General features: G+C 52.5%; 1 protein-coding gene across 6 annotated transcripts in view; it reads left to right on the forward strand.

The window, feature by feature from the left end:
- The window catches only part of CNTFR (ciliary neurotrophic factor receptor), a 174,877-nt gene continuing 154,374 nt past the window's right edge, over window positions 6,200-26,702 (forward strand). For 2 of the 6 annotated variants that reach the window (XM_021380425.1, XM_021380426.1), the window contains exon 1: window positions 6,200-6,396. In XM_021380425.1, coding sequence (XP_021236100.1) covers window positions 6,298-6,396 — 99 coding nt within the window. In that variant the 5' untranslated portion in view covers window positions 6,200-6,297. Of the gene's footprint in view, window positions 6,397-6,422; window positions 6,648-17,768; window positions 17,872-17,958; window positions 18,033-26,702 lie in introns of those variants that run through there. The other 4 variants (XM_021380431.1, XM_021380429.1, XM_021380427.1 and 1 more) reach the window with 4 other exon arrangements.

Consider the following 26,702-nt stretch of genomic DNA (forward strand, 5'->3'; position numbering starts at 1 on the left):
TCCTTTCCTTTCCTTTCCTTTCCTTTCCTTTCCTTTCCTTTCCTTTCCTTTCCTTTCCTTTCCTTTCCTTTCCTTTCCTTTCCTTTCCTTTTTCCATTTCAAACAAAGAAGCTGAGCAAATATAATGAAGTCCCCCCTCTAAAAGGGAAGTTTTGCTTAAGTGGTTATTGGGGAATCAAAATTCGCAGCACTTGAATTTTTGCTCATTTCACCTCGAGGTATAGGGGGAGATGCATTTTTCCCCATCTCTCATGAGAACCCAAATCTCCACCTGGATGAAATTGAGAAATTTCGGCAGCCTTTTGTGGTGCCAGCCCAATTTCCTAAGGAAATTTCATTGGCCTTTCCGCACCCTGCCAGATTTTTCAACACCTCTCTGGAAGTCACAGCTGAACGCTTTCGGTCAGGATAGTTTTGCTCTTTGGGGAGAATATTTGCACCGTTAGGTATCCTCAGCAGATAGCTGTTGAGCACTCCCAGCACCGACGTTTCCACAGTCTCGAGCAGAACATTGTTCCAGGCAGCAAGATGATCCCAAAATAGGCACTAGGCAGTGAGAAGACACCCAACAATCCTCTTGTGAAAACAGATGTGTTTGGGCTCTGATAAAAGTCTGATGGATGAGGCTGTTGGAGGCTTTTCTGGGGAAAAGGGATATATTTTGAAATGTTCTGGGAATAGGAACATGTTGGAGCCCTTTCTGCTCTGAGGAGGTGATAAGGAGCTATGTAAGTCTCCATCTTTTGCAAAGAAAGGTTCTGTTTCTCAGCTCTGAGCAGGATGGATGAAGGTATAGTGAAGAAATACAGATGAATGGATAGTGAAGAAAAGAGTTTTGTTCAAAGGTGGTAACAGAAACATTTCAACATGGGGTAAGCAGGGGGATGTGCTTAACTCTGCACAATTTTTACCAAGTTGCGGAGAGAAAAGCAAACATTTGTCCAACTTTGGGGAAGATGAAGGAAGGGAAGGCTGATGAAGGGGTGGTCCTCTTGGTACAGGTATGGCTCATACAGGGACACAGAGCTTAGCCCGAGAGGGTCTCATGGATTTCAATGAGGTTCTGAGCCCTAAGGATAAACCCTAAGTGGGAGAAACTTAACAAATCATTAGAAGAAATGCATCACTGAAAGTTTAATACTCATTGAGAGCCAAGTAGCGGGAAAGGTGGTGGTGGTGGCAACCCTTTCCAGGTACCGTATTGGGATGGTTTCAACTCATCTGCTGAATGCAGTGAACAGGAGCTTATGAGGCTGCTGGGGAGATGGGGAGCACTCCCTCCTCTCTCTGCCTGCTCCCCCAGCCCAGCACTGATGTTTCCCAGGTGTTTCTGGCTTGCAGAGCTTGAAACTGAGTCATCTTCGATTTTTCCTGATATTGCCCAGGATTTTTTTTTATGGCAGCATTACATTTACCCCAAATGTGGTTTTCTGAAAGAAATGTGCTCTTCACCTAAAGGAAAAAAAAAAAAAAAAAAAAGAGAGAGGGAGAGAGAGAGAGGGAGAGAGATAAAAGAGAAATAAAAAAAATCCCCCCCCCCCCAAAAAAAAAAAAAAATCCTTTTGAAAATCATGGGAGCAGCAGGGCTGCAAGAATTCCTCACCAAAAGACATTCAAAAAGCAGCTCTTTCACTTTTTCCTTTTAACCTGACCTTTTCATGCTAAAAACTTCAAGCCGCTCTAATCCCTGGCTCCTGCTTTCTATGCACGGACGATGGCTCCTGCTAAAAGCCAGCAGAGGAAGGAGCCAGGCTGTGGCAGACGCTCCCTGCCTCGAGGTGCTCGTCTGCAGGGACGCAGTGGGGATGTGCTGGTATGGCCCATGGCCTGGGATAGGCTCTCAGGGTAGGGTTTGGTGGCAGAGGTACCAATCCAAGAGCCACAACCATTAGGACATCTTTGCTTTCTGCACGGCCATTAGGGGATGCGGGTGGTGTGTAAAACATTGCTGGCTTGGGTATAATCCCACTGCACCACATCCTGCAGTGTCCTCTCCCGAAGAGGAGCACCACGTGCCTCGTGGCAGCCACATCCCTATGAACACCTCTATGTCTCCATCCTCTATATATACCTCCATATCCACAGCAGAAGGACAGCATTCACATCCACTCTGAACAGAGCTGAGATCTAAAAGGGGAGAAGAGGAAGAAAAAAAAAAAGCATCATGCAAATGTGCAGGATTGTGGTGTTGATTTCCTAGTTCCAGGAACATTGCAACACCTCTCCTTGCAATTCAAGATATTCATGAAATAGAGATGCCAAAAAATGTTGGCTGTAAGGTCTCAGTTCTTGACTGAGATTACATGGGGTTGTACTTTTGGCATGCAGGGGAAAGAAGAGAAGGGGAGAGCCATTTCCAGACCCCTATCCTGTTCCCCACTCAGAAAGACACATGTGAAGATGTACTTTAAATAAGGCACGCTGAGCCTCTCCTGAGCGAGGTGCTGGCAGCAGTGGGCCATGTGCTGAGGGTGTTGGGATGGATGTTATTAAAGCAGGTGTCAGGACGCACTTTGTCATTGAAATCTTACCCAGCAGAAGCAGCGAGAGGTCTTGCTGTGAGCCAGTTACTGTTTTCCAGCAGTGGTCTGGTAACACCCATGAGCGTTTGTGCACCAAGGACAGCATTTTCTCCCCTGCGAACCTTTGCACACCGACGTGGCCACGTCCCCATGGCTGCTCTTTAATGTGTGCACACACACAGATGCTCCCCACCGCCATCCTTCCCAGGAACATGGGTCACAGCTGGGAAGCCACCGCTGAGCCCTGAGTTTATTATCTCTGCCTTTGTCTTCCGCACGCACCTCCCTCCGTCCCGTTCCATCTCCACAGGAAGAACTTTGGCAAATGTAATAAAGACAAGGTGAAGCTTTACATAAAATAATCTCTCCTGCCATGAGTCCTGAGGAATTTTAATCAGTCCAGGAGCACTGGCAGAATTCCTTTGCCTGCAATCTTTTCATGATCTGCTTTCCCCTCCTGCTCCTCGTGGGGAGCATTTGCTGGGGAGATGATTAAATCGGGCTGGTAAAGAGCTCACAGGTTCTGCCGCTCTCGTATTTTCCTGCTTCTTTGCGAGACCATTTGTACTCTTTTATGACCTGCAACACGCCAGGTCAGCCGCTTTCTTTGCCTCCCCTGTAGGTTTCCTCACCATTGTTGTGGGGTTTTCCCCCTCCGGAGAATCTCTTTTCTACAAAGACGAGAGACAAGGCGCCCAGCTCAGCCTGCTGTGTTGTTGTTTGCCTCGAGTCCAGCAGGAATTCAAGGAATGGTTCCCCACGTCTCCTATTCACCTTGCTCCTGCCAGTGGCGAAGATTTGATTGGAGCGGGGGGATGTTTTTGGGAAGTGGTGGATGAGGAGCCAGTGTGAACTCGGTGGAGAGGGGATTTTCGAGCATGGTGCATTGGCTGCCAGCAGTTCACTGTAGGAATCCGAGCATTTCCATTTGAGCAAATGATTCACCAGCAATCACTCAATCAACTCTCTCAATGGTTGAATAATCTGTGAGAAATTTAGTCAGATGTTTGCTATGAATTATCAAATAAATGCTTGGAAAGACACTGGCCTGGAATTTCCCCTTATATGTACATGAGCAGGTGAATGCCATCCCTCAAGGTGTCTAAGGGATCTGTGTTCACATCCGGCCAGGGAGGATCCAATCAAGACTCAGCTCCACCCTTCCCTTCCTATGAACCCTCCTGCTTGGAGTACCCTGCTGCTGGAGGCAGATGGGTGCATGCAGTGGGGCAGAGCAGTGGGTTGGTCACGGTCTCCTCGTCAGACATCAGCATATGGGCTTGCAGTGAGTCCCTGCTGTCTGCAAGCAGCTCCCATAGGCAGATGGATGGGAGAGACAGCCCATGCAGTGCCCTGATGCAGTCTGTAAGCAAAGGGAGAACCATTTCCCCAGGTCCATCTCCACCCCTGTTGGTGCTGCAGTTTTCTACCCCTTTCCCCCACACAATTCCCAGTGGCTTCTGGGGGACGCTGCTGCCCCCACAGCTTTTCCTCCTTTTTTTTTCAACCTCGAGCTTGGCTTATAGTTGGGCTGGAGGGATGAATAAGGAGGGGGAAAGGATTGGGATTTTCTTTTCCTTTCTTACATTTTGTGGCTATTTCATTTGGTCCAGAGCATCTGGGCAGGAGGCTCTTCCTCCAGTGCTGCTGTTGAATAGCCCTGGGCACATCCCCTCTCCTCTCAGCTTCCCCTCCTGTGTTGTACATTCAGGACCTGTTATTATCCACCACAAACTCCCCCAGAGCTCCTGCCTGCTTATTATTCTTCAAGAGAGAAAACAGTAAAAATAAACAGATAATTTATTACAGAAAAGAAAAGAAATCACTATTTCCATCCAATTAATCATGGCTTTTAGTAGTATCAATGAAAAACTGCATTCAAACTGGCTCTCACTCAGGCTGTGTCACAGTGTCAGCATGAGGCCAGGACTGCAGGGAGAGGTGGCATCTTTCTCTCCATCAGTTTATATCTCTTTGGGATAAAACAGAATGGCTTTTGTAGGTTTGCTTTCTTCTTTCCTTTTGCTTTAGCAGGAAGAGCAGAAAGTTTTGTTGTTGTTAGTCCTGTTGTTTTGTGCAGACCTGGGATGCCAGGGAGGGTGAGAGCATGCCAAGGGGAGTATTTCTCCCAAACCCTCTGCAGTTTTGTTGCGTGCATAGCTTTTCAAGTCACAGTGATTTGTCCAGCAGTGCTCGGGTGTCTGGAAGCTGGAGCAGACCTTGCTGCTAACTGCAGGGCTGGTGTTTCCCAGCCCTCAGCACCCAGACCTGCTGCACCTCCCATTAGGGCTCCCCAAATATCAGCTCTATGACCCTGATGGGGCACTCCAAATACCAGCTCTCTGTCCCTGATGGCACCAAACCCCTTGCAGCGAGTGGGCTACGTCTGCATGGGCATTTGTCTCACTCACAAGTGGGGAAACTGAGGCATGTATCCACACAGCTGCCACCAAGTGGGGGTGTGGCAGGGAAGGGCACCTCAACCGCTGCCACCATGGTGCCAATTCCCCTTTCCCCAAATACTACCAGGCACTGGCAGTGCCCATGGAGGCGGCAGCTTGCTCCTCGCCTCCTGCCCGCACTGCCCTTCCTCGCCTTGGGGCTGTCCTTGCTCACCCTCCCCTTTGGCTCCTGCTCCCTTGGCCTCGCTGCTGCTTTAATTTTAGCAATTCCTTGGAAAGAGTCCTTTTCCATAACTCAGCTCACAGCAAAGCTCTCTGCCTGCCAGCTCTGCCTTCTCCCACGTGTTGCTGGCGTGCCCCAGCAGCGCACGCCTGCACCTGCCCAGCCAGGCCTGTCCCAACCTCCTGCACACCCAAACCTCACACCCGGCTCCCGTCCCCTCCTGGCACATTTAATCCTGGCACTCCCGAATTGCGCTGTGCCACAGCTGCGGGAGCAGCCTCTGCCTTGTCTGGAGGCACTGTGCATGGCACGTCTGTCCTCCTCGTCCTGCAGAACCCCCACCTGCATGACAGCTTTGGTGCAATGGGAAGTGGGGTCACCCTACAGCCAGGGGGTGCAGAGGATGGGCAAGCTGTGCAGAGTGGGCATGCAATGTGCACCAGCAGGTTGCATGGGAATGGGAAAAGTGGGTGCACGCAGGGTGTTCTGCTTGTGCACTGGTCGTGCAAGACCAATGTGAGCACAGACCTGCGTGCACTGGTTGTGCAAGAGGGTGTGTGAGCATGGAGCTGTGCAGTGAGTTGTGCGCTGTGTGTGTGCATGAGTATGTTTTTATTTCGGTCCAGACCTGTGTGACACTTTGGTTGGAGGTGTGCTCGGAGGGAGTCATTGTGCAACGGGATGCGCCTGGCCATGTGTGTGCCAGACACTCACAAGTGTGACGCGTGCACGTCCATGGGATGCATGTGAGCACAGTGCCTTCCTCTGGATCTGCACCTCTGGGGGTGCTGTGCGCCGCAGGGGTGTGCAGTGTGTTGCGCACGGCTGCGTGTGCAAACGGGGCACGCGTGAGTGTGGCGTGTGCGTGCAAGGAGCCGTGTGTGTCGAGTGGGCTGCGTCTCCCCACAGGGGCGTGCGTGCAAAGGTACGCGTGCAATGGCACGCGCGTGGGTCCGCGTGCGTGTGTGCATGTGTGAGTGCGCGCGCGCCCGTGTGTGCATGTGTATGTGTGCGCGTGTGTGCGGGCGTGGGGCGGGAGCGCGCGGCGGGGCCGTGAGCGCGGCCGCGGCGCTGTGCCGGGGGGTGCGGGCTGAGCTCATCGCTGGCTCCCCGGCGCTCCTTACCAGTGGCTTCTGCGGTCACATGGGTTATGTGCTGGAGTTTAAAAGAGCTTATAGCCCCCGAGCCGGTGCAGAAGCAGCCGGTGGTTGCATGGGGTAGAGCCGGGAGCGGCGGCGAGGAGGGCACCGTGAGTACGGGGGTGGCCGGGGCCAGGGGGGCGGTGCAGGGTGGCCCCCAGCCGCGAGGGTCGAGCCCCGTGCCAGCCGCCCTGCGCGGAACCGCCGCCGCTTTTCTGGTGGGGAGGGTGGGGGGAGGTGCCGGATCGCCGCCTCCCTCCCACGCCCGCTATTTGCCCCGCGCGCACCTTCCCACGCGTGTCCGTGCCCCGCCGCGGGCCGCGCCGCCGCCCCGAAACCCACGAAGAAACGATTCGGGCAAGTTAGTTTCCTGCTCCGTGCGTCCGTGTGTCCGTCCGTCCGCGCGTCCGCCCCGCGCCGCCACCGCGCGTCCCCTGTCCCCCCCCTGCTCCCCTCGGGCGGCACCGCGGGACCCCCGTCCCCGCGCCGGGAGGGCATCGCGGCCGCACCGCCGCGCCAGGTTGAAGGCTGCGCCGCGCCGAGCCCGCTGCCTGCTGCATCGCATTAGGCGTGCTGGAGCCGAGCTCGCGGGGGGGCTCTTTGTCAGCTGCAGCCTGTGGATTTCCCGGGCGGGAGAGCGGAGTTTTTCCTCCCTGCTCCAAAGGCGCAACCTGCCCTCTCTGCTGTGGCAGCGCTGATTTTCAGCTTTTTTTTTTTTTCTTCTTACTTTCTTTTTTCTTTTTTGTCTTTTTTTTTTTTTTTTTTTTTTTTTGCGGGGGGGAGAGTTGATTTTATAAGAATGTCATCTGTGTGGCGCGCTGTGGATCTGCTGTCCCGGGCTCAGCAGCTCACCCTGAGCACGACGAAGGCTGCTTTCCAGAATTGCATAACACACACCGTTCCCTGTGTGCACAAACTCCCTGACATCCCCCGATCCCGGTGATTTCCCCTCTAAGTCCAGGCCGGGGCTCCAGCCACCGCATGAGCAGCGCTGCGCTGCCTGCGCAGGGGACAGGACCCGGTCTGTGCGTTTTGGCTCTCCCAGGCTCCTCCAGCCACTGTTTTTAACGCACTAAACTTCTTTTTGGTGTAAAGATTGGCACTGCTCCCTCTCCCTCCGATAAGCAGTTTTCCCCTTTCTTCCCCACCCTGTGCTCGTAGACACATGTCTGTAGCACAGGTTGCGGAGAGGGGTTTGCCTGCCAAGCTGTTTGTTTCCTTTCTCACGTCTCCTTGTGTGTTTATCTGTCAGTTAACGCAGGAGGTCTTTTCCTCAGGTTGCTTTTTGCTCCGGACCTTTCTGACTTCTGCTCGGATCTTGCACATTTTGCTCTGGCAGCCGTTCTCGCTTCTCGCTCCCTCCCTGCCGTGCACAGCCGAGCTCTGCCCTGATGGTTCTGGGGATGTGCGAGGGATGCTGGTGGCCGTGCGTCTCGCTGGGACCAGGTGCTGGGATGGAGGTCTCTGGGGAGGACGGACTGCCCAGGCACGGTCTGTGCTTTGGCAGTGAGAGCCCTAAGCCTGCTGCACTTCTTTACAGCTGCCCTTTCAGATAACTTCATCCGAGCCCATTGTCAGAGCAGGCCAAGCCACGAGCTGTGTGCTGTCTTTGGTCTGATTTACCCTGAGCAGAGCTGCTCCAGCTGAGCCACTGAGCCCCCGGTGCAGAATGTGCCCCCACCTCCTGGGTAGGGGGGGAAAGGAGCCTCGGTGCCGCGGAGCTGCAGAGCTCGTGGTACGTCTATGGGTAGGGATAACTGTGGTGGGGCTCAGCTTTTAGAAATGGCTCTGCAAAACAGGGAGCTCTGAGGGGGCAACCATCCTGCCCCCCCCACTAATCCCCCATGGAGCCAGAGGAGCTCATCCTGCTCCTGCCGGGGAGCTTGGCTCTGTCATTTATTATTGCAGCCGCTGCCATTACGCCTGACAGACAGGAGTTGCTGAGTAATGTGCTGTTTGTGTGTAAATATCTGAGCGCTCACCACTGCGCTCACTGCCGTGGCTCAGCCGTGAGTTGCCTCAGCACCTCTCCCTGTGCAGACCCTGGTGAGCATCCTCCGTTCCCTCTGCTCCCTGTGCCCTGCACAGTGCTCCTGAAGTGTCAGTCTGCTGCCATGGGTCAGGGGGAGGCCATGCTGCTACCCGGGTGTGAGCCGGGCTGGGAAAGGGCTCTGTATGAGTGCGTGTGTGCGTGTGTGTGTGCACCTTGGGCACAGGGATGTTGTCCTAGTGTTCACTGACATGTATTTTGCTATAAACTAACTCATGGACAGCTAGGAAAGGAGTTCTGTTTTGCTTTGCTGTTTGTTCTGTGTTTTTTTCCCACCTACCTACTCAGTCCTGAGTTCCCCTTAATTTCATCCCATTACCACTGAAGATGCTGAATTATTCCTTCCTGTATCATTTTCATCCCATTTGCAGATTAGCATCCGACTCCCCCTGTCAGTGCTTGCTCAGCCCAGCTAGACTGATCACAGCTCCTTTAATCTCCCCTTGTAAATCAATCCCTTCTGCCTCCCCATCATTTTTGTCGCTCGTTTTTCTGAAATCCCTCCAATTTGTCCATTTTGTGCCGGTGACGTATGCCTGGCCCTAAACATGATGTACACCAGGCATGGCAGCACGAGAGAAGGACACCTCCTCCCCTCCCACCCGCTGGGGCTTGTGATGCTTTGTCAGCACTGAACTGAGTTACTTCCCCATTATTCTAAGCTATAGTCCCTGCTCGGTGTTGCAGAAGGAAGCAGCGTACCCAGGTCAGTGCCCTGGGGAGAATTCCTCCAAATTTTGGTGGTGGGTTGGCAAGCTGGGTTTGTGTGCTGCTATTGCATGCAGGTGCTCCAGGTGCTGTGCTGAGGGCGTCAGGAGACCACTGTGCCTCTTCCTGCAAAAGCTGATGGTTGAACAAGGTAAGGTGAGCAAAATGAGTGAAGGCAAACTGTATGGGGCTGGAGGATGGATGGGGAAACTGAGGTCCGTGCACAGGCTCCATGCACATTCCCTCCAATGCACGGGGACTTCATGTAGAGGCAGCACTTTGTACAGTGGTGTACTTTGAAGTTTCCTTGTCCCAAACCTCAAGCTCCCAGCACTGTGCGTTTCCACTAGCCGGGAAGGCCGTGCCCTTCCAGGGACCATCTATTTTTAGGAGGAGCCATGTTCTGGACAGTGGCCACTGCAGATGCTCTCTGCCTCCTCCTCTTGGCCCCTCTCCAGGCGATCTGCTGTTGGGGAGGGTTTTGCTGAGACTCTGCAGGAGCACAATGGAGGTGGCACCACGCAGGGCACAGGGACACCTGAGGGGATGTCACTGCCCAGGGGTCCCAGTAGGGCAGCACTGCCCTTCACCTGAGTGGGGAAACAGCATTGACTGAGGTGTGGGAACCAGCAGGACATGGCCCATTTGGCTGCCTCTGGCTGCAATGCAGCGTTTGTCCCTGGAGTAGGAGGGCAGTCTGGGTGGATGCACAAGAGGAGTGGCCATGGTGGTCCTAGTCCTGGTTGGGTGCCAGTCCCTTCACCAGTATGACACTAGGGGGCACGAGATGTGCTGGAATCCCGTTGTTGGGAATGGGAAGGAAGGATGCGATGCGAAAGCCGCTCTTGACCATTCCACCCCCTGCATGACCCCTCTGCACATTTTGCAGGAATCTGAGCATTAAACCCCTGGTGGGGCATGGGCTGACCCTGGTGGCATGTCGTCAGTCCCTTGTCCTTAGTCTCTGTCCTTGGTCCCTTGTCCTGCTGAGGGGAGGACGCGTCCATCCAGCTGCACACACCGTGCTGCTCGTGGCCATGGGATCAGCGAGAGCGGGGATGGGAGCGCTGAGCCAGAGCATCTTGGAAGGGAGGAGGAGGTGGAGTCGGACAGGGGGTCTCCAGGGAACTGGGGAAATCCAGGAAACACCTAGCATGGTTTTAATTCCTCCCCAGAGGCTATGTCCAGACAGGATCATGTTAGGCTGGGAAGATGGACCACGCTTTGGTTTCATTTTCTGCTGCATGTTAAGTCCACGGGAGATACCTCCTCAGGGTCATGTTTTCCCAAAGCAGCAGAAACTTTAGAGAGTCTGATTTAATGAGCAATCCTGATCGATGTGGAACATGTGTATATTTATATATTAGATATGTGTCCACGGACATATCTGGGTAGGGTTTCAAAGAATGTGTTTTTTAAGGTGTGCTTATGCATTTCGGCATAAATTCAACTGTCATATTGCCTTTCGTCCTTAAAGTCTATTATTCCAGCTGTGAATGCATGTATGTGTATTAAAGCACTGTATACTGCAGTCTTTCTCTTGTTATAACAAACCTTGTGAAAAAGCAAATAAAGAGACATTGTTCTCATAGTGGGCTTGGAAGGATTCAATATTTATCTACTATGAATTTTGATAGTTTTTGTTCAGCATGTTTGCAGGTTGTGGGTTTTCTTCCTTTTTTTTTTTTTTTTTTTTAGCTTATCTGCTAAAAAAAAATCTGCACAAGCAGAAAACTGAAAACATCCAGATACGCTGAGTTTATTCATTACTTAATGAGCACAGAAGTCAAGCTTCTGGTCTAAAATGATGCTTGATAACAGCCTGGTGCATCCGTTTCTTCTTGGTCAGTTTTCAATGCTTTCTGGCTGCCAGGCACCGGGAATCAGAGCGCTGCTTCTCTCCCAAACCCCCAGGCAACAATTTTAGGACACCAATGCGTTGCAAATGCGCCTGTCCTCCCCGAGCAGCGCTGGGAGGGTGGGGTGGGAGCACAGAGGAGATGCTGTGCTGCTGTTTGCTCTCTGTGCTCAGCCTCCCACAGCCCAGCGCGGGGCTCTGTGGATTTTGGGCTGTGCTGGATCTGCTTTTAAGTGCCGATTCTGCTTTTAAGTCAATTAGGGATGGTGTCTTAAAGTGGTGCCGTGGTTTGAGGAGGAGAGGGTGATTTGTCTGAAGGTGTTACCTAATTAGAGGGTGTAGTCAGGGCTCTAATTAGCCGTGACACCCTAAAGATGTCATTGATGCCTCCTGTCCCATCAGCCTCACGTTGCCCTCCAGGGCTGCTGCCATTTTCCAGTGATGTCTGTACAGTCACAGAGTGAAAGGAAGCTGCAGCAGATGGAAGAATTAATACGAGCACTCAGTGGGGGAAATCTCCCCTCCCTTTCTCCTGGGGTTTGTGCTGCTCCCTGCTCAGGAAGAGTGGGTGAGGTAGGCTGGGGAAGTTTGCAAATTGCTGTGATGGAGGGGTGATTGCATGGGACCAGCTGAGACCTGACCCAACCCCAGGGGCTGAGCACCCACAAGAGAAGGGACAGGGGCACCTCTAGTACTGCTTCTCCCTGCTTTGGTCACTTTGTGTTTTCTGAGTCAGGAAACAGCATGAGTTGCTCCTTTGCAGCTGGTGCTGAGCATCAGCAGGAGCCAGGTGGAGCTGGGGGGCTGGCTGGCAGATAGAAACGGAGCAGCATTGTCCTGCCCAGCATCATCCAGCGACAGCATCCTGTGCTGCCAGGGCTGAGCTCACCTCTGGAGCTGCAAACACCCAAACGCTGCCCAAGGGAGATGCTCAGCCCCAGGGCAGATGCTCAGTCCTGGGAGGGCTCAGAGCTCCTTTGAAGGAAGGAGCTACTGCTGTTCCTCTTTGGATGGGAGAAGAAGGGGGTTTTCAGGGCTCAGCTCCTTTTCTCAGTGCTGTGAGCAGCCTCGCTCTGCAGAGGGGCTTTGCTGTTGTAGGCAGTGCCACTGTGCCCCTAAAGCAAATGCTCAGCCAGGCGCATCCCCATGCTGGTAATTACCATGGGATGTGTCTGCTTTTAATTATGTGGGTGTTAAGGGAGTGAATGCATTTTGTTCACCGAGTTGCAGCCTGTTATTTTCCTGTATCTCATGGTCTCCGGTGGCTTTCACGATCCCTGGAGCATGGTGTAGGATAACGTGGTCATGGTGACCTACAGGACCCCGATTGCCCACTCGTGAAACAAAGCAGCTGCTTGCATTACAGGTACTCTTTCTGCACCACGGTCATTTTGTCCATGAACTAAAAATAATGCTGGTGACAATGAGAACACATCATCTGCTGCTGTCAGACTTGGATGCAGAGGGCAGGGCAGCCTGTCCCACGCTCTGCCGATGTGTGATTTAACCTCCTTTGTGCATCACCTCCCCGGCCTCCCAACTGGTGGACTGAGAAATAAGTACATTAAAAAAAGGAGAGGACAAATTGCTTCTGCTGCTGCTCTGAGGTTTGATCAAAAACGCTCTGTGCAGACCTTCGGGCTCCTCACATAGCCAAGAGCTCCAGAAATAAGTTTTATGGCAAAGGTGCACCAGCACATAACTATTAATTTGGGAAGAGGATGGCTTTGCTCTGGAGGCACCTGGAGGAGGTGCGTTTTGCAGGGAGTGCTGCAGGCTGTGTCAGCTGGAGGCTGCTTTATTTGTTCTCTTTTGGTTGCTGTTTGCCCCAGCTTTGCTGCACAGCACAGCTTCCTCCTGCTGCACACCCAACACGTGTTGCACAGACACGTTCCCCTGTTCTCTGCACTGTGCCTGCCCACCTATTTGCAGCTGAGGGAGCTGAAGCTGCTCTTTTTTTTTGTGATTCATAAAAAGTCTCTCTCTCTCTCTGGATGGAGTTGTCTGTGCTTTTATTGACTTGGTTCCGGGAACAGCAGTGACTTTTCCGTCTCCAGTGTGCATGATTTCTGCAAGGGCTCTGGAGCAGGGGCCGGCCCTCGCTGCTGCTGTATCTCCAGTCCTAATGTTGTTAGTCTGACAGGCCCATTGGATATGTAGGTGTGTGTAGTTTTATCTTGTGCATGAAAGCAAGGTCTGTGGCAGGGCACGAAGCACCACTGAAGGTGATCTAGGATGGAGCACATTGGTTTGACAACACTGTTGGCCATACTGCAGCGTGCTGTGCCAACTGGCAGAAGCCCCCTACTCTTGTAATGGGATGTTTCTGCACGTCTCCACTCTGAAAGCATTTTGGGGAGATCCCCTCTTAACAGTTGCAGCTGGGCTCTGTGGAGTCGAGTGTTGCAGGATAGCCCGCATGTTTGCATGGGGATTCCCAGTGATGCCATCCATCCCTTCAAAACCCAGCAGGGTGCCGTCAACAGAAAGACTATTTTCCACCTGTGCACCCTGCATGCTGGGCTCCTGCTTCATGCACGTTGCACTCTCCATGCTAAGACACACTGACCAAGTTGGTGGGGCTCATTTAGCTGAGATGAGGGCTGGGACGAGGCTCACAGATGCCCTACATCTGCATCCTGCAGTTTTTTTACTGTATAGATGCATTTGCTGCCCCTCATCTATCTTTGGATCAGTTGCTTTGGGTCCATGACTTCAGGTCAACCGTAGATTCCTCCTCCAAGAAACAAGGGTGAAGGGTAGTGTCCCTAACACCCAATGTGGGTCCCTGACTTCAAGAGTATGCAGCATTATGCTTCCTAATTTCGGCATATCTTTACCTGCTGCCAGGCCATCTGTACTGTTCTTTTTCCAAGTGAATCTTACCACCTCCTCAGGGTTGAGAAAGAGGGAAGGCAATGAAGCACCTCTGCCCAGGTCAGAGGTGTCACTGGCAAAGGAAGGGGCTTGGTGGTTTCAGCTTTCCCCCACATGGGATGGGTCAGGATGGTCTGACCAGTGTTTGGGTCTAGGTTCTGGGAAATGTGGTGTACGTGCACAGCGATACCTGCATCTGCATTTAGTTCTGTGGTGTTTACCATGGTACATTACCACAGTCAGCAGCGAACCTTGCCACAGTGTGGGGGTGCAGGGAAGTATCATTGCCTGTGCAGAAGGGAAACTGCAGGCTGGAATGGCTTTGGGATTTCCTGGAGGTCCCAGAGCAGAGATAGTGGCAGAAAACCAGACTTACTGAGTTACTGATGGATCATGCCAGCTGTGGGACACACCAGAATACTCTTTCCCTAGACCAAAGCAGGGCATCTGCCCCTCTGTGCAGTGCAGTGTGCTCATCTGTCTGCTCCTCTGGCAGCCGAACCCCTGAAATGACATTTGAAGGCTTTATATTTATTCTCTCCTGCCAGTTCCAGATCGGATTTACCGAGTTGTCAGGCAGAAGATGCTTTCCTCCTAAGTGCTGGCCCTGCAGCAGCTCCCACTGCTCCATCCCTCCTTGGAGCAGAGCAGCTGGGCTGCTTCTGCCTCCGCTGTCACCGGCAGAGATGCGTGGGGGCTGCAGCCACAGCTCTGCCAGTGGGTGCGTGAAGGGAAACAGATTTCAGCTTCCTTCTTCCCCTCTTGTTTGGGCCACGCTGGGATCAGCTGGCAGTGGGTGTTGAAAAGCGGCAGACAGGGCTTGCTCTGGGAAAGAGACGCTGGGGTGGAGAGGGTGGGGATAGCTGGTGCAGTTGCATCCTCCTGGAGCTGGCTGACACATCTGACCTAGGTGTGTGCAATGAGATGGTGGGTTCTCAGCACACAGCCCCAGCGGGCGGGATGCCTGCCTGCAGATAACTGGGACAAGTGACACTAACAAGCAGCTCGCCTGCCAGCTCTCTACGAGGAAGGCAAGCGCTTGTCCATGCGTGGCAAATAAATTGTGCCTTTGTCCCCGGAGGCTGTCACTCTGACGCTTTGCCGTGCTCTTCTGGCAAGGGAGCAGCACGGGGGGCTTGCCTTGGCAAGCAGAGCAAAGGCACGTGTCTCAGTTGGAAGAGAGAAATGAGAAGCCTCCCTGAGAAGGCATTTTGCAAGTGGCAGTGTGACTGTGCACGCTGATGGGGTCCTTGCCCAAGAACTGGACGGCAGTATCCCTGCGCTGGAGCAGAGGGCTGGGAGCAGCCTGCTGTGTGCTGGTCCTTGAGCGCTGCTGAGGACTTTGTGCACTGTGGCTGCACAGCAGTAGCAGCAAGGTTGGCGGCTTAGCGGGTGCCACGTAAGTCAGTACAGCAGTGATTCTTTGACCCCAGCACACAGGTAGGATGCCCCACAGCTGCTGCACAAACAGAGCCCACGCTCAAGGGCAGAGCCAGCACGTGTGGATGAGGAGAGGCTGTGACAAGGGTGATTGCAGCGTTGGCTGCAGTGAGCAGCACACCCGAGGTTGCTGCTGTCACCCAGGCTGGGCGGTGGAGGAATTTAATTATCCTTCTAACTTCTTCCAGAAGGGGCTTGGATGCCATAGCAGCAGACAGCTTTCTAAAACTGAGAGTAGCGGGGGGGAGAAAGACAAAGCACCCTCCTGGCCATTCACCCTTCTAGTCATCCCGGCACAGACACCATGAATGGGCTTTGGAGACACCGTGGGCAAAGGGCACAGCTGTGTCAGTGACACCTCCTCCCGTCTGCAGGATGTGATCTGCTGGAGGTAGAGCTCTGTAGGGCTGTGCTTCACAGCCCTGCTGCATGCTGTCCCCCCTCAATCGCTGCCGTGGACATTAATTTTTCCCAGATTTCTGCTTCCCTTTGAATATCTCTGCTGTGGATCATTTTCCTTGCATGTGTTAGCTGGTATTTTCCCAAAGCTGAGTCCTGAGCTATTTCCTGCCTGTCTTGCTGCGATTTCTCGTGCTCCCTCTTCTGTTGTGCCTACACCCGCCTTGGTACTTGCCATTGTCGCTGGGTATGGGGGAGATCTCTTGCTCCTCTCATTCAAAAAGCCTGCAGGAGGAGAGGAACTGCCCATTACAAAGACTGCAAATCCTACTCGGCTCTTGCTTACACCTCCCCAGCTGGAGCAAAGTGGTCAAGTCCTGTGGTAGCTACAGCAGGAGGACAAATCTGGATTTTTGGGGTAGGGAGAACTTTGCAGGGGGGAGGTGCTGCAGGGCAGGCTGCTGGGGGTCTGCAAGGCTGCGAGCTGGAACTCGAGGATGCTGTGAGCAGGGACGGGACAAGCAGGGAGCTGCTGCCCTGAGGGTCTGCAGGAGCAGGAGGCATGAGAGGCTGTAAGGGCTGTGGGGTGTCCTCTCTGCAGTGCTGTGGGTTTTGAGCTTGGGAGCACCTCTGTGAACCCCTTTCTTCACTCCTTGCCTTGTACTCATCACCAAAGTACCAGGACAATGCTGCTTTCCCCAAAGCCTGCTGAGGACCCCCACCTTGTGCTGCACACTCAGGAGCCAGACAGCAGCTTAAAGACTAAATATATCTGCTGCTGCAGCTCTTGGCTCCTATAAAAATAAATCTTACAGAGGTAACTTCGTGCCGTGCAGTTCTCAGAGCTTGCTTTGCTGTGGTTTCCACTGAGATAGCATTTGGCTAACACAGCCAAACATGAGCAGAACAAGCCGGGAGCTGTATAGGAAGTGATAAGATAAGGCAGGGCTATGATTTGCCTGTCTGATCCTGAAGCTTTGTGCATTATTTAGTGTGTGTAGTGAGAGGTCAGTAGTCTCCTGATAATTTTCATTAGATTAGTCAGGCAGGGTAATCACCTGCTCAGAAAAACCAACTTGACACTGTCTGTTCAATAGTTGGGGTTTAACTGAAAATAAATAGCCTTGTAATTATAAGGACATTGCCAAGGTCAAAAGGCTCAAAGATTCTCTTTCTTTTCTCCCTCTGATATGTTTACAGAGATCTTGCTATTCTTTGTGAGTTTTTTTTTTCCTCCCTTAAATTCAAATCAGAAGCTTCAGAGCTCTTAAAAGAAATTCAACACTTCCACGGCAGTGGACGTGAGTGGTGTTGCAATAGCCAAATGATGCCTCTGACCCCATGCTAATGAGTGGGGCACTCATTAGTGCACTGGAGTGTGTACTGCCCGCCCAAGCAGGGCAGGGATGCGCTTTCCATCCTCATCTGTGCTAATTCTGGGATGGATCCAGCCTGAAAAACCTGGCTGCAGGTTGCTCCCTGCTTATGTGGCAGAGTGCATCCCTCAGGTGAGGTCAACCCCAGCGCAAGTGCTGCCCTGGTGAAGTTGTGCATTAGCTCCTGGGGTTGACTCTGCTGCTGTAGTTGGATGCTGCTCTCTCTCAGAGAGCCGGGGGAGGAGGAGTGGAAGTGGTGCGGAGCCTGCTCAGCTTTAATCAGTACCAATGGGCTCTGCAAAGGGCTTCAGCTATGGTAGCAAAAGGGATAATAAAGCTGGGCTTTGTGTGCATGCTCTGCTGAAATCGTTGCCCTTTTCCAGCTTCAGGTGGTTGTGCTTGCTATTTATCTTCCTCAATTGCATGTGAAAACTAAAGTCCAGGGGGATCTTTGTAATCTTGTCCTTCTGCAGGACTGATGCTTTCTGGGTGAGAGGTGAGGAAGATGCTGGTGCTCAGGGTATGTTCAGAGCTGCTGGTGCCAGAAGTGATGGAGAGGCTGTTGTGTTCCAGCAGTGCACTGTGACCTGGGCAGCTTGCTTTGCCCAGCAGTTGAGTGAAGCAAGCAGTGATGCTGGTGTACGTGGGGAATACCTCACTGCTTGCTGTCCTGAGCTCGCCTGTGAGCTAGGAGAGCTGCTGCCTTCTTCAAACCTGGGCACCTACATGTCACAAAAGGCAGTGTTTACATTCTGATGTCATCACAAAGCTGTGTGCCTCCTTGCTTTGGTGAGCTCCCGGTGTGGCTGGATGAGTTAGCATGTGGAGCCCCTGTGGCTTCTGGATTTTGTTTCATTTCCTCCATCCTAATGGGACTGTAAGTGGGGATCCTCATCACGGAGCCGGTGGGGCTGGTGCTTGGCCCATCTTTGCAGGAGTCTGTTGCTCTCATTCTCTGTCATAGGCTTTGACGGATGCCTCAGGGATAACGAGGGCAGGGCAGGGACCGATGTGCCAAATGACGGACGGTGCGGTCTGGTGAGTGACGCCACGCGGCCGCGTGCGGGTGCTGCCTCCACGGGAGGAGAGGGGCTGCCTTGACAGCTTGTTTTGAAAGCAGAATGACTTCAGGGCTGGATTCTTTTTTTGTCCTCCCTTCCAGCTTTATTCCCCCCCTTTTTTCTTTTTGCCTGACAGAAAAAGCATAACTTGTCTTTGTTTAATTGGTGCTTTGTGCCTGTCTCCTGCCAGAACTTAACGGAGAGGGGGCTGGCTGGATCAAAGCGGCTCGAAGTTGGGAAGCTGTTATACATCCAGCCTGCCTGTTTAAAGCAAAAACCCACTTTTATTTCCCCCCTTCCCTCCCAGCTGCAAGCCAGTTCCTGGCGCACTGTGAAAGTGGCGCAGTGGCTGCTGCTGTGAGCCCCCCTTGGAGCAGCATGGTGGCATGAGGATGAGTGCTGGTGAGTTGCTTGGAGCATCGAATCGACATGTGCTTGTAAGGCTTCAGTCTGTTTCATGATCTTACAAATAAGACCTGCTGGCATCTGAAACACAAAACAAATGTGTCGTGGATCGAGCGAGGAAGCAGTGTTGTGTGGGCAGACCTGGACGTGCTGTCTGCAGGGCAAGCGGGGTTAGACCAGAGCTCCAGCTCCCCAGGGGTCCCTGGTCTCGGTCTCATCACTGTTGAACATCAGTGATATGAGGCCAGGTAACTTCTTGCAGGAAGGGCTGTATACAGGAGAGAGTTCGTGCCCTTGTGTTGTACTCGGCCTCTGTCTCTGGCAGAGAACAGCGTGGGATTGCCCACGCTACGAGACCTACTGCAGCCTTTGCAGAATGGTCTTGCCCTGCTTTTTGCAGAGCAAAAGCAGTGAAGCAAAGTGCTGCAGTATGTGACTGGTGCCTGGCTGTGTGCTCACTCCTGCGAAGGGCTGAGTACCTCCCAGTGCTGCTTCCTGAAGCCTTGCCTGGTCTCAGGGATGGACTCAGGGTTCTTTCCAGGTTCCTTCCAGCTGGACCCGTCCCTATGCAAAGGACATAGTCAATTGCTTTGATGTTTTTTTATTGTCAGGTTTCTTTCTGCCATTTTCAGGAGCAGCCAGCAACTCATAGCTTGTTGTGGTTGCAGGACACATTCTGACCTTGCTGGGCTGTGCTTCTCGCTATCTGCATCACATGTGCATGGGTAGTTTTTGTCTACAGCCCTGGCACATGAGGTGGTTGCAGGTGGCTTTAGTACAGCAGAAATGAGGTGCCTGCTCATTTCTGAGGCATCTGAGCAAACCTGCTGGAAGGGTATAGGTCTGTAGGAGTCCTTGTGTTCTTTCTCAGCAAGATGGGAGCAAAGCATGAAGTAACTTGTCTGTGAACATCAGGTTCCCCATGGCACCTTAGTGAACTTTGCTGCAGGCAGCAAAGGACCTGCTGCAATGAGCAGATGGCGATTGGAATGGAGATGTGGGTGTGGGATAAGATGGGTGGTGCCTGCGTGCACCAGGGGAGGGTTCTAGGGTCACGGGTGTCTGGGGCGGTCGCGTGTACGGGTATAAGTAGCCTTGTTGCACAGCATTAAATTGGCATTTCGGCGCTACATACCATGTATGTGTCCTGTATGCCCCTGCACACGGAGGTGCAGACAGAAGGGAAGCCTTAGTACACTGTCGTAGACAACATCTAGTGACCCCGACGTGATCCCTTATTAGGCGCGAGTTAGGTGCTGGGTGCGAGCAAGGCGCGGGACAGCCGGAGCTATGGGGCTCGGCGTGCAAGAGATGGTGAGTATGCTGAAATCCTTGGCCAAGGAGGTAGGGTTGACACTACATAAGAAAGAGTGCCTCGCACTCCTTCAGTGGATGCTGCGCAGGCAGTGTGCGGAGTCCCCGACAGACTGCCTGCAGAAAGCGGCTCTAGAGAAAGCGGGTCAGGGGGACCCAGGAGGGGGCTTGAACCCAGGAGAACAAGATCGGGCAGGAGGTCCGGGGGGCTATGCTTTGTCAACAGGTCCTTCTGAGAAACCAACCTCATCCGGACCGAATGGCGACGATAACTGTCAACAGGATGCACAGTTGCTCAATGACAGCTCGTCTCCCCCAGAAGCCCCATCTCCATATCCACAACAACTACAACAGCCATTATATCCTTGCTTGCATAGGTTAAAGAGGGGAGAGGGCGACTGCACAACAGATAAAATGTCATTACCACTTCTCGTTGCTGGGGCAAGAAAAATCAAAGAGGAAGCGGGGAAGACTGCCCCACCTACCGCCCCTCTCCTGCTCATGGATTGGTCTAAGATAAGGGACACCCTAGAAGATAAGGGGTGCAAAAAATGGTGTGAGCCACCGAGCACAAATTATACAATGATTGACCTTGGTAAAAAGATGGCATGTATCATCTGCCTGTTCAATGTCACGCTCCCGTGGAACCCCCCAGAGTTACAACTGTTAGGGTCTCAGATGGTCCCTAATGCGACAAAGGTGACGTGGGTGAACAATTCAAACTCTACTGAGAAAAATTATTGGAGGAGTTATGGATGCCTTGAATTTGCGGGTTTCGGAATAGAAGGACAGCTGTCAAACCCATCAGTGAGATGGCATCTATTGACCATGGCTGGCCCTTATTGGGATTCACAGTCTGATAAGTCTAAAACTTTTACTCTTGTTAACCCTAGCAATACCGGTGCCTTCTCCTGGCATGGACCGTACTGCGGATATACTGCAAATGGAACGCATAGGGGTTGTAGGAGTAATTTCACAGAGGCGTTTCCAGGGGCGATTGTTGGAACAAAAAGAAAAGGCAATGTGAGAGCGAGGGTGGAATATGGCACGAGCAGGTTCGAAATACCTCATACGCTGGAAGAAATTACAGTGCCAAGTACGGGGGTTGTACCAATAGGTGGCCACAATATGGTATAAGGATGGGGGGGTGGTGAATTGTTTTGGAATAACGACACCAGAAAAATGTTACCCCCGGGTATATTCCTGATCTGTGGTGACCGCGCATGGCAGGGCATTCCTAGAAACCCGGTAGGAGGGCCCTGCTAAGATAACGGTTGACAGTGATCCGTTTGGCGACTGGCTGAGAAACCTGTTTGGCGGACTTGGGCCGTGGGTCACCCAGATACTCAAAGTAGTTGGTGTAGTGCTCTTAGTGTTTATTTGCATTGTATTTTGCTTGCCATGCTTAATGGGATGTTTGCAGCAGTGCTTACAGAGAATGATGGAGCAAGCTTTTGATCAGCACATGGAATACCATAGGCTACGAGAACGCTTGTGATAAGTCTTAGGACAGTTAATAATGAAGTACGCACTCGTATAATGTGCAAACATTAGAGTTTAAGCAGTAGATAATTTAATTGGGAAATAGGTTATAAAGGGCCTAGGGACTTTGCGATCGCACTGTAACGGGGCAAGGCTTTTCCAGGCATGGGAGGGGGAGATGTAGTAGGCAGTGACCAAGCATGCGGGATGTGATGCAACAGGACCTCCCCTGCCTAGTATGTGTGGGTGTTAACGAAGCTAACGAAGCTATATAAGATGCACTTAGGCCTATGTGGGGATAGCCGGGGAAACCGGGAACCAAAAAAGGGGAATGTATTAAAGGGGCTGTTAAAGAGGGGGCAGGTGTGGGATAAGATGGGCAGTGCCTGCATGCACCAGCGGAGGGTTCTAGGGTCACGGGTATCCAGGGCGGTCGCGTGTACGGGTATAAGTAGCCTTGTTGCGCAGCATTAAATTGGCATTTCGGCGCTACATACCGTGTATGTGTCCCGTATGCCCCTGCACGCGGAGGTGTGGACAGAAGGGAAGCCTTAGTATGTTGTTGTAGACAACAGTGGGGACTGTGAAAGCATTTGGGTAGAGAACTGAGAGTGCAGTTTGTGCTGGGCTGAACTAAAAGTGACAGCCAGGTGTCCATGAGAAGATGTCAGTGATACCTCCACAACCTGAGAGCCCTCACTTCGCCACCAAAGGGCTGTGGATGGAGTCTAAATAATGTTAGGTGAGTGTTCATATGCAGAGAGGAGGGCTGGAGTGAGTCCTGTCTCAGCTGGTGCAAATCCAGGGTCACACTGTGTGTGCTCATCCCTTAGTAGCCTGTCCAGCTCAGACGGAGACAGGTAAGGAGAGAAAACCACATCTGTGAGAGACCAGAGCCGTGATGGAATATGTGTGTCCAGAGAGGGAGATATGGTGTTTATACTGTGGTCAGGGCAGGATGCCCAAAGGAAGAGGTATTTCAGAGAATACCCTTGGGGCTTATTCCTTGTTTTCTTGGGAGGTTTGGATCCTTTTATGGGAGAGAGTTAAAAAAAAAAAAAAGGCAGCTCCATTGTAGTAAGATCAATCATGTCCTTAGAGCTGTCTGTGGTCTCTGTTTATGATTTTTCTTTGCATTTTTGGGACTCCTCCAGGTGTCCTCTTGCAGGGATGATCTGTCTGCCTGTCCCATCTACAGCCTCTCTTCCTGCAGAGCTTCTCCCAGTGTGTCTCTGCTCCCAGCTGAGTGGGGCATTGATGCTCTGGATCTGTCTTGCCCCAATATTGGCAAAATGTATTCAGCAGATCAGTGTTTCAGCCCTCCTCAGAGTTGTTGCCTGTACTGATCTGTCAGTGGGAAGAGGGGAAAGCCAGCAGCCACCTTCATGAGCCATTTATTTCCTATTTTCAGCTGTAGGCTTGCAACTGCTAGGCTCTGACCACCCCGTGCTGACAGCCATGGTTACCTCTTAGGGATGCTTGGAGCCGAGCAGGGCAGGTGCTCTCACCTGTTAGTGATGGGATGAGCTCCTTCTGCTTTCCTCTGACCCTCCTTCTGCCTGTGCTTTTGTTGCTGTGCTCTTGTCAGTGGAAAATAACTGGTGTATATACCTATTCTTAAGTCCCTGAGGAGCCTTAACCTTATTTCTAAGCTGGAAATACCATGCTCCATAGGGCAGAAATTGAGGGCTGCAGTAATTCCAGCATTACACCGAAGCCTCTGGGGAGCAGCTGGCTTCCAGCATGTCAGAGGCCGTGGCAGGGTTGGTATCTCTTGCCTCTTGCTGCCAGGTGTGTGATGGACAGGGGCAATGGGGAGGAGTGGAGGCTTCCAGCAGATGGGAGTTTTGTGCCTTTCTCCTTGCCCAGGGGAACAACTTGTTGCTCCATCACCTAGTGAGTGCTCAACCTGCTGCAAGCTTTGGCTGCTCACGGATGGCCCCTTCCTGCATCCCCATCCCTCATCGCTGGGGTTTAAAGCGGGGGTGAGAGGGGAGCCCTAATTGCCCTTCTTCCCAAGGCTCCTGCCTGTGTTAACGACCTGTAATGGGATGGGCTGTGTCAGCCTATTAAGCCCCAATGGGGTTCCTTGTAGACTTAAGTGTGAGGAATTTCACTCAACCATGTTAAAACATTTCCACCCCCTTTAATACCTTCATGCATTGATTTAACCCTATGGCAGCTGGGATTGTTTGCTGGGAACAGCCATATGGAGAGCTGTCCTGCTGTCACGCAGCTCCTTTGGCCAGGCTTTACGTTTCTGGGGGATCTGATTAGCATGGGGGCTGCTCTCGCTCTTGCCTCCTCCTGGCTGAGCCCTTGCGGGAAGCAATTTTCCTTCCACTGCGCTGAGCCTGGCTTTGCTGCTTTTAATGAGAGTAATTTTGCCCTGGCTTGTATCAGCCGCAGCCCACCTGTGCTGCCAATTACCCCGGCAGATCTGGCGTGACCTGCGGAGCTGGGAGCAGCCTGTCCGGGCTTTAAGTGTTTCTGAGCTGTAAGGTGTGAAAAATCTCACCAGTGTCAAAACGGAGATGGAGGGGAGGGGAAACGGCTTTCCGGGTTATGAACGACCTAAGGACGCACTGGCATCAGGTGCTGCTGATCTCAGAGGGATTTGCAGAGAATCGAGGGCTTGCTAGTGGCAGGCGCGTTGCCAGCGTTTTGGGAAAGATGTTCTCCCTAATTGCAGGCTGCCTGCCCTAATTTTTGTTGTTGTTATTGAATTAGTTAAATGTGTATTGTAACACCCCAGTGCCTGGGCAGACCTGGAGTGCATGTGTGCAAACACGCTGAAAGGGCTCAGCAGGAGGGAGCACGGTGGTTCTGCTGCATAAACACGGTGCATCTGTCATGTTTCTGGAGAAGCCAGTATCCATGCCAGTGCTGACCTGGACATTGCACAGATTTACCTTCTGCAGTGCCTATGCGGGCATGACCTCCTTATGGCTGGAGGATGGTGCTCAGATGCCTTCCTGCCTCCTTGCGATTGCTGTCATTGTCATGGCTTTGGTCACTGCAGGGCATATTTGAAGGAGAATATAGGGCTGACTGCATCCTTTGGGCCCCTCTCTGGCACAGGCAGCTGGATGGCTGCAACACTGGTGGAGCTAACCCTGTTGTAGGGCTCAGTGCCTGTGCCCACATTTTTGCTGCAGTGAGCCGCTCCGGTGTGCAAATACACTGATATGGGGTGTGCATTTAAAGATGGGACTGGTTTGGGATGCTTTTTTGGAGCCCAGGGTGTGAGGTCTGGAGAAGACTGAACATGGATAATGAGGCCCTGGCACTGCTGCCCAGAGAGCTGTGCTGCCCCATCCCTGGAGGTGCCCAAGGCCAGGTTGGATAGGGCCCTGGGCAGCCTGAGCTGGTGGGGGCAACCAGCCCACTGCAGGGGGCTGGGACAGAGTGCACTTTAAGGTCCCTTCCAACCCAAGCGATCCTATGATAATGATTCTGTGGTAGGATCGTACTTGAGTTTCTCCTTTAGCACAGGTCTGCTAATTGCCCAGACGTTATTGCTCCCGCTTTGTGTTATCTATAGACCTGTGGGCAATCAGTATAAAATGACCAAGCAAAGAGGGAGGAGTTTGAAAAGGAGCACAGTACAGACTGTTAACCTCAGATGTCTCCAAGACGTCATTGTACTAAAAGGCAGTTCTTTGGAAATCAAAAAGAAGCTTAATTTGTCTTCTCAAATTCCAATATTGCTTCTATTCTGCAAGGCCAGGAAAGTTCAAGTAACAGGTTATTATCAACACGTTCAACACACACCTACGGAGCTTGCTTTAGCAGAAGAATAGATGATCTCCAGAGGTCCCTTCCAGCCTTTACCGTTCTGTGATTTTGGAGGCTGGCTGGGCAGCACAGTGACCACTTGGGTGCTGTGGTCTTGGTGCAGAGAAGAGGGTGTCGGGGACAGAGCTGTGGCAGCATGGCTGTGCATTAAGTGACTTCTTACAGCAATAACAAACGGAGTTAACTCTAATTAGCTGGGGTCTTGGGAAGAGGGGGAAGGGGGAGGCTGCAGTTTGCATTGTCACAAGAGAGCAGTGCTCGAAAGGCTGCACGTGAGGCTGCATGGTGACATTTTGGGTGGAAGCTGTCCTTGCACTCTGCCTGTGTGTGGGCCAGCTGTCTCCTTGATGCGTCATTTGAAAGTGTGGTGCTTGATAATTAATGCCACCGTGATTAAGCATAGGAAAGGGCTTCACGTTCTCAAGGTGGGGCAGCTGGAGTGGGAGCTGCGAAGGGCTGGGGAGGTGATCGCAGGCTCAGTCCTCGAAGCAGCGAGGGGGAAAAAAAGAATGCGTTTTGAAATGTGAGGATGCCGCTGATGAAATGAAAGCTAGCTTCAATTTCAAAGCTTTAGAGCCTCTCTGGATACCCCGGCATAGCCTGGCCTGGGTCTGTTGTTTCTTGGCAAGGATATTCTTGCAAATGGAAATGCTGGCCTGGGTGACCTTCTGTGTCTGGCTGCTGGAGGAAATGTGCTGAGCAGAAACAAGCATTTCCAGAGCTCGGCTCTAAGGCTGGGCTCTGTTGATCTACTTGCTGGGATGCAGGGGCTGGCAGCTGCGCTCCATCCTTCTCCAGTGCCTGGGCTTGCTCCCAACCCGGGCCCATCAGACCGCTCGTGATACCAGCTTGCTTCTGACTCTGAAGGTCAAATGGCTCGCAGTGGGGTGACAAAGGAGCCCTTGATCTGAAAGCGGGATTGTTCTTGTGCCTCGCCCCAGGAGGGGTCTCGCAGGCTGGGATGCGTGCGGGCTGAAAGGAATGCTTAAAATGTCCTTTCTCTGCTCCTGTCAAAAGCCTTTGGAACTGTGAATCAAAATATCTGCCCCAGCGCCTTTCCTGCTGCATGCTTCAGGCTGGTTTATTCCTTGAGAATGGCCTGATCCAGCACAGCCAAATGTTCTGGCAGCCCATCTGACAGTGGGCAGCAGTGGACATGCAAGGAAAAGGCAGGGTGAGCGTGCACCAGGACAGCCCCAACCTCTGGTAAAGAGAAATTCTGTAGGTTCAAGAAATCAAGTCTTAATCATGCACAGCATCCTCCAGCCAGGAGGCTGGCAGCTCTGCTGCACTGCTTGCCCAAAGCTGACTGGGGACCTGCTGCCAGGGGCTTTGTCTGGCTCCTGATGTGGGGCTCTTGTGTGCTGCAAGGGGCTGAGTCAGGCAGTAGTGTATGCCTGTGCTTGTGGATTCCCATCCCTACAGGTGCTTTTGGTTCAGTGCTGTGAGGAGTCTTGCATGCTGTCCTCATGCTGCATTACCTCCCAGCTTGTTTCTGCAGGGAGGCTGCTGCTGTGACCTGCAGATGGCTGAATGCTGCTCATAGGGTCTCATGAGCAGGTGCCAGAGCATTGCACTGCAGCCACGAGGCACATGTCACAACATCTCCCTGAGATCTTGCCTGGCTCTTTCCATTCTTGGAACTTCA

This window comes from Numida meleagris, chromosome Z (assembly GCF_002078875.1).
Source record: "Numida meleagris isolate 19003 breed g44 Domestic line chromosome Z, NumMel1.0, whole genome shotgun sequence".
NCBI lineage: Eukaryota > Metazoa > Chordata > Aves > Galliformes > Numididae > Numida > Numida meleagris.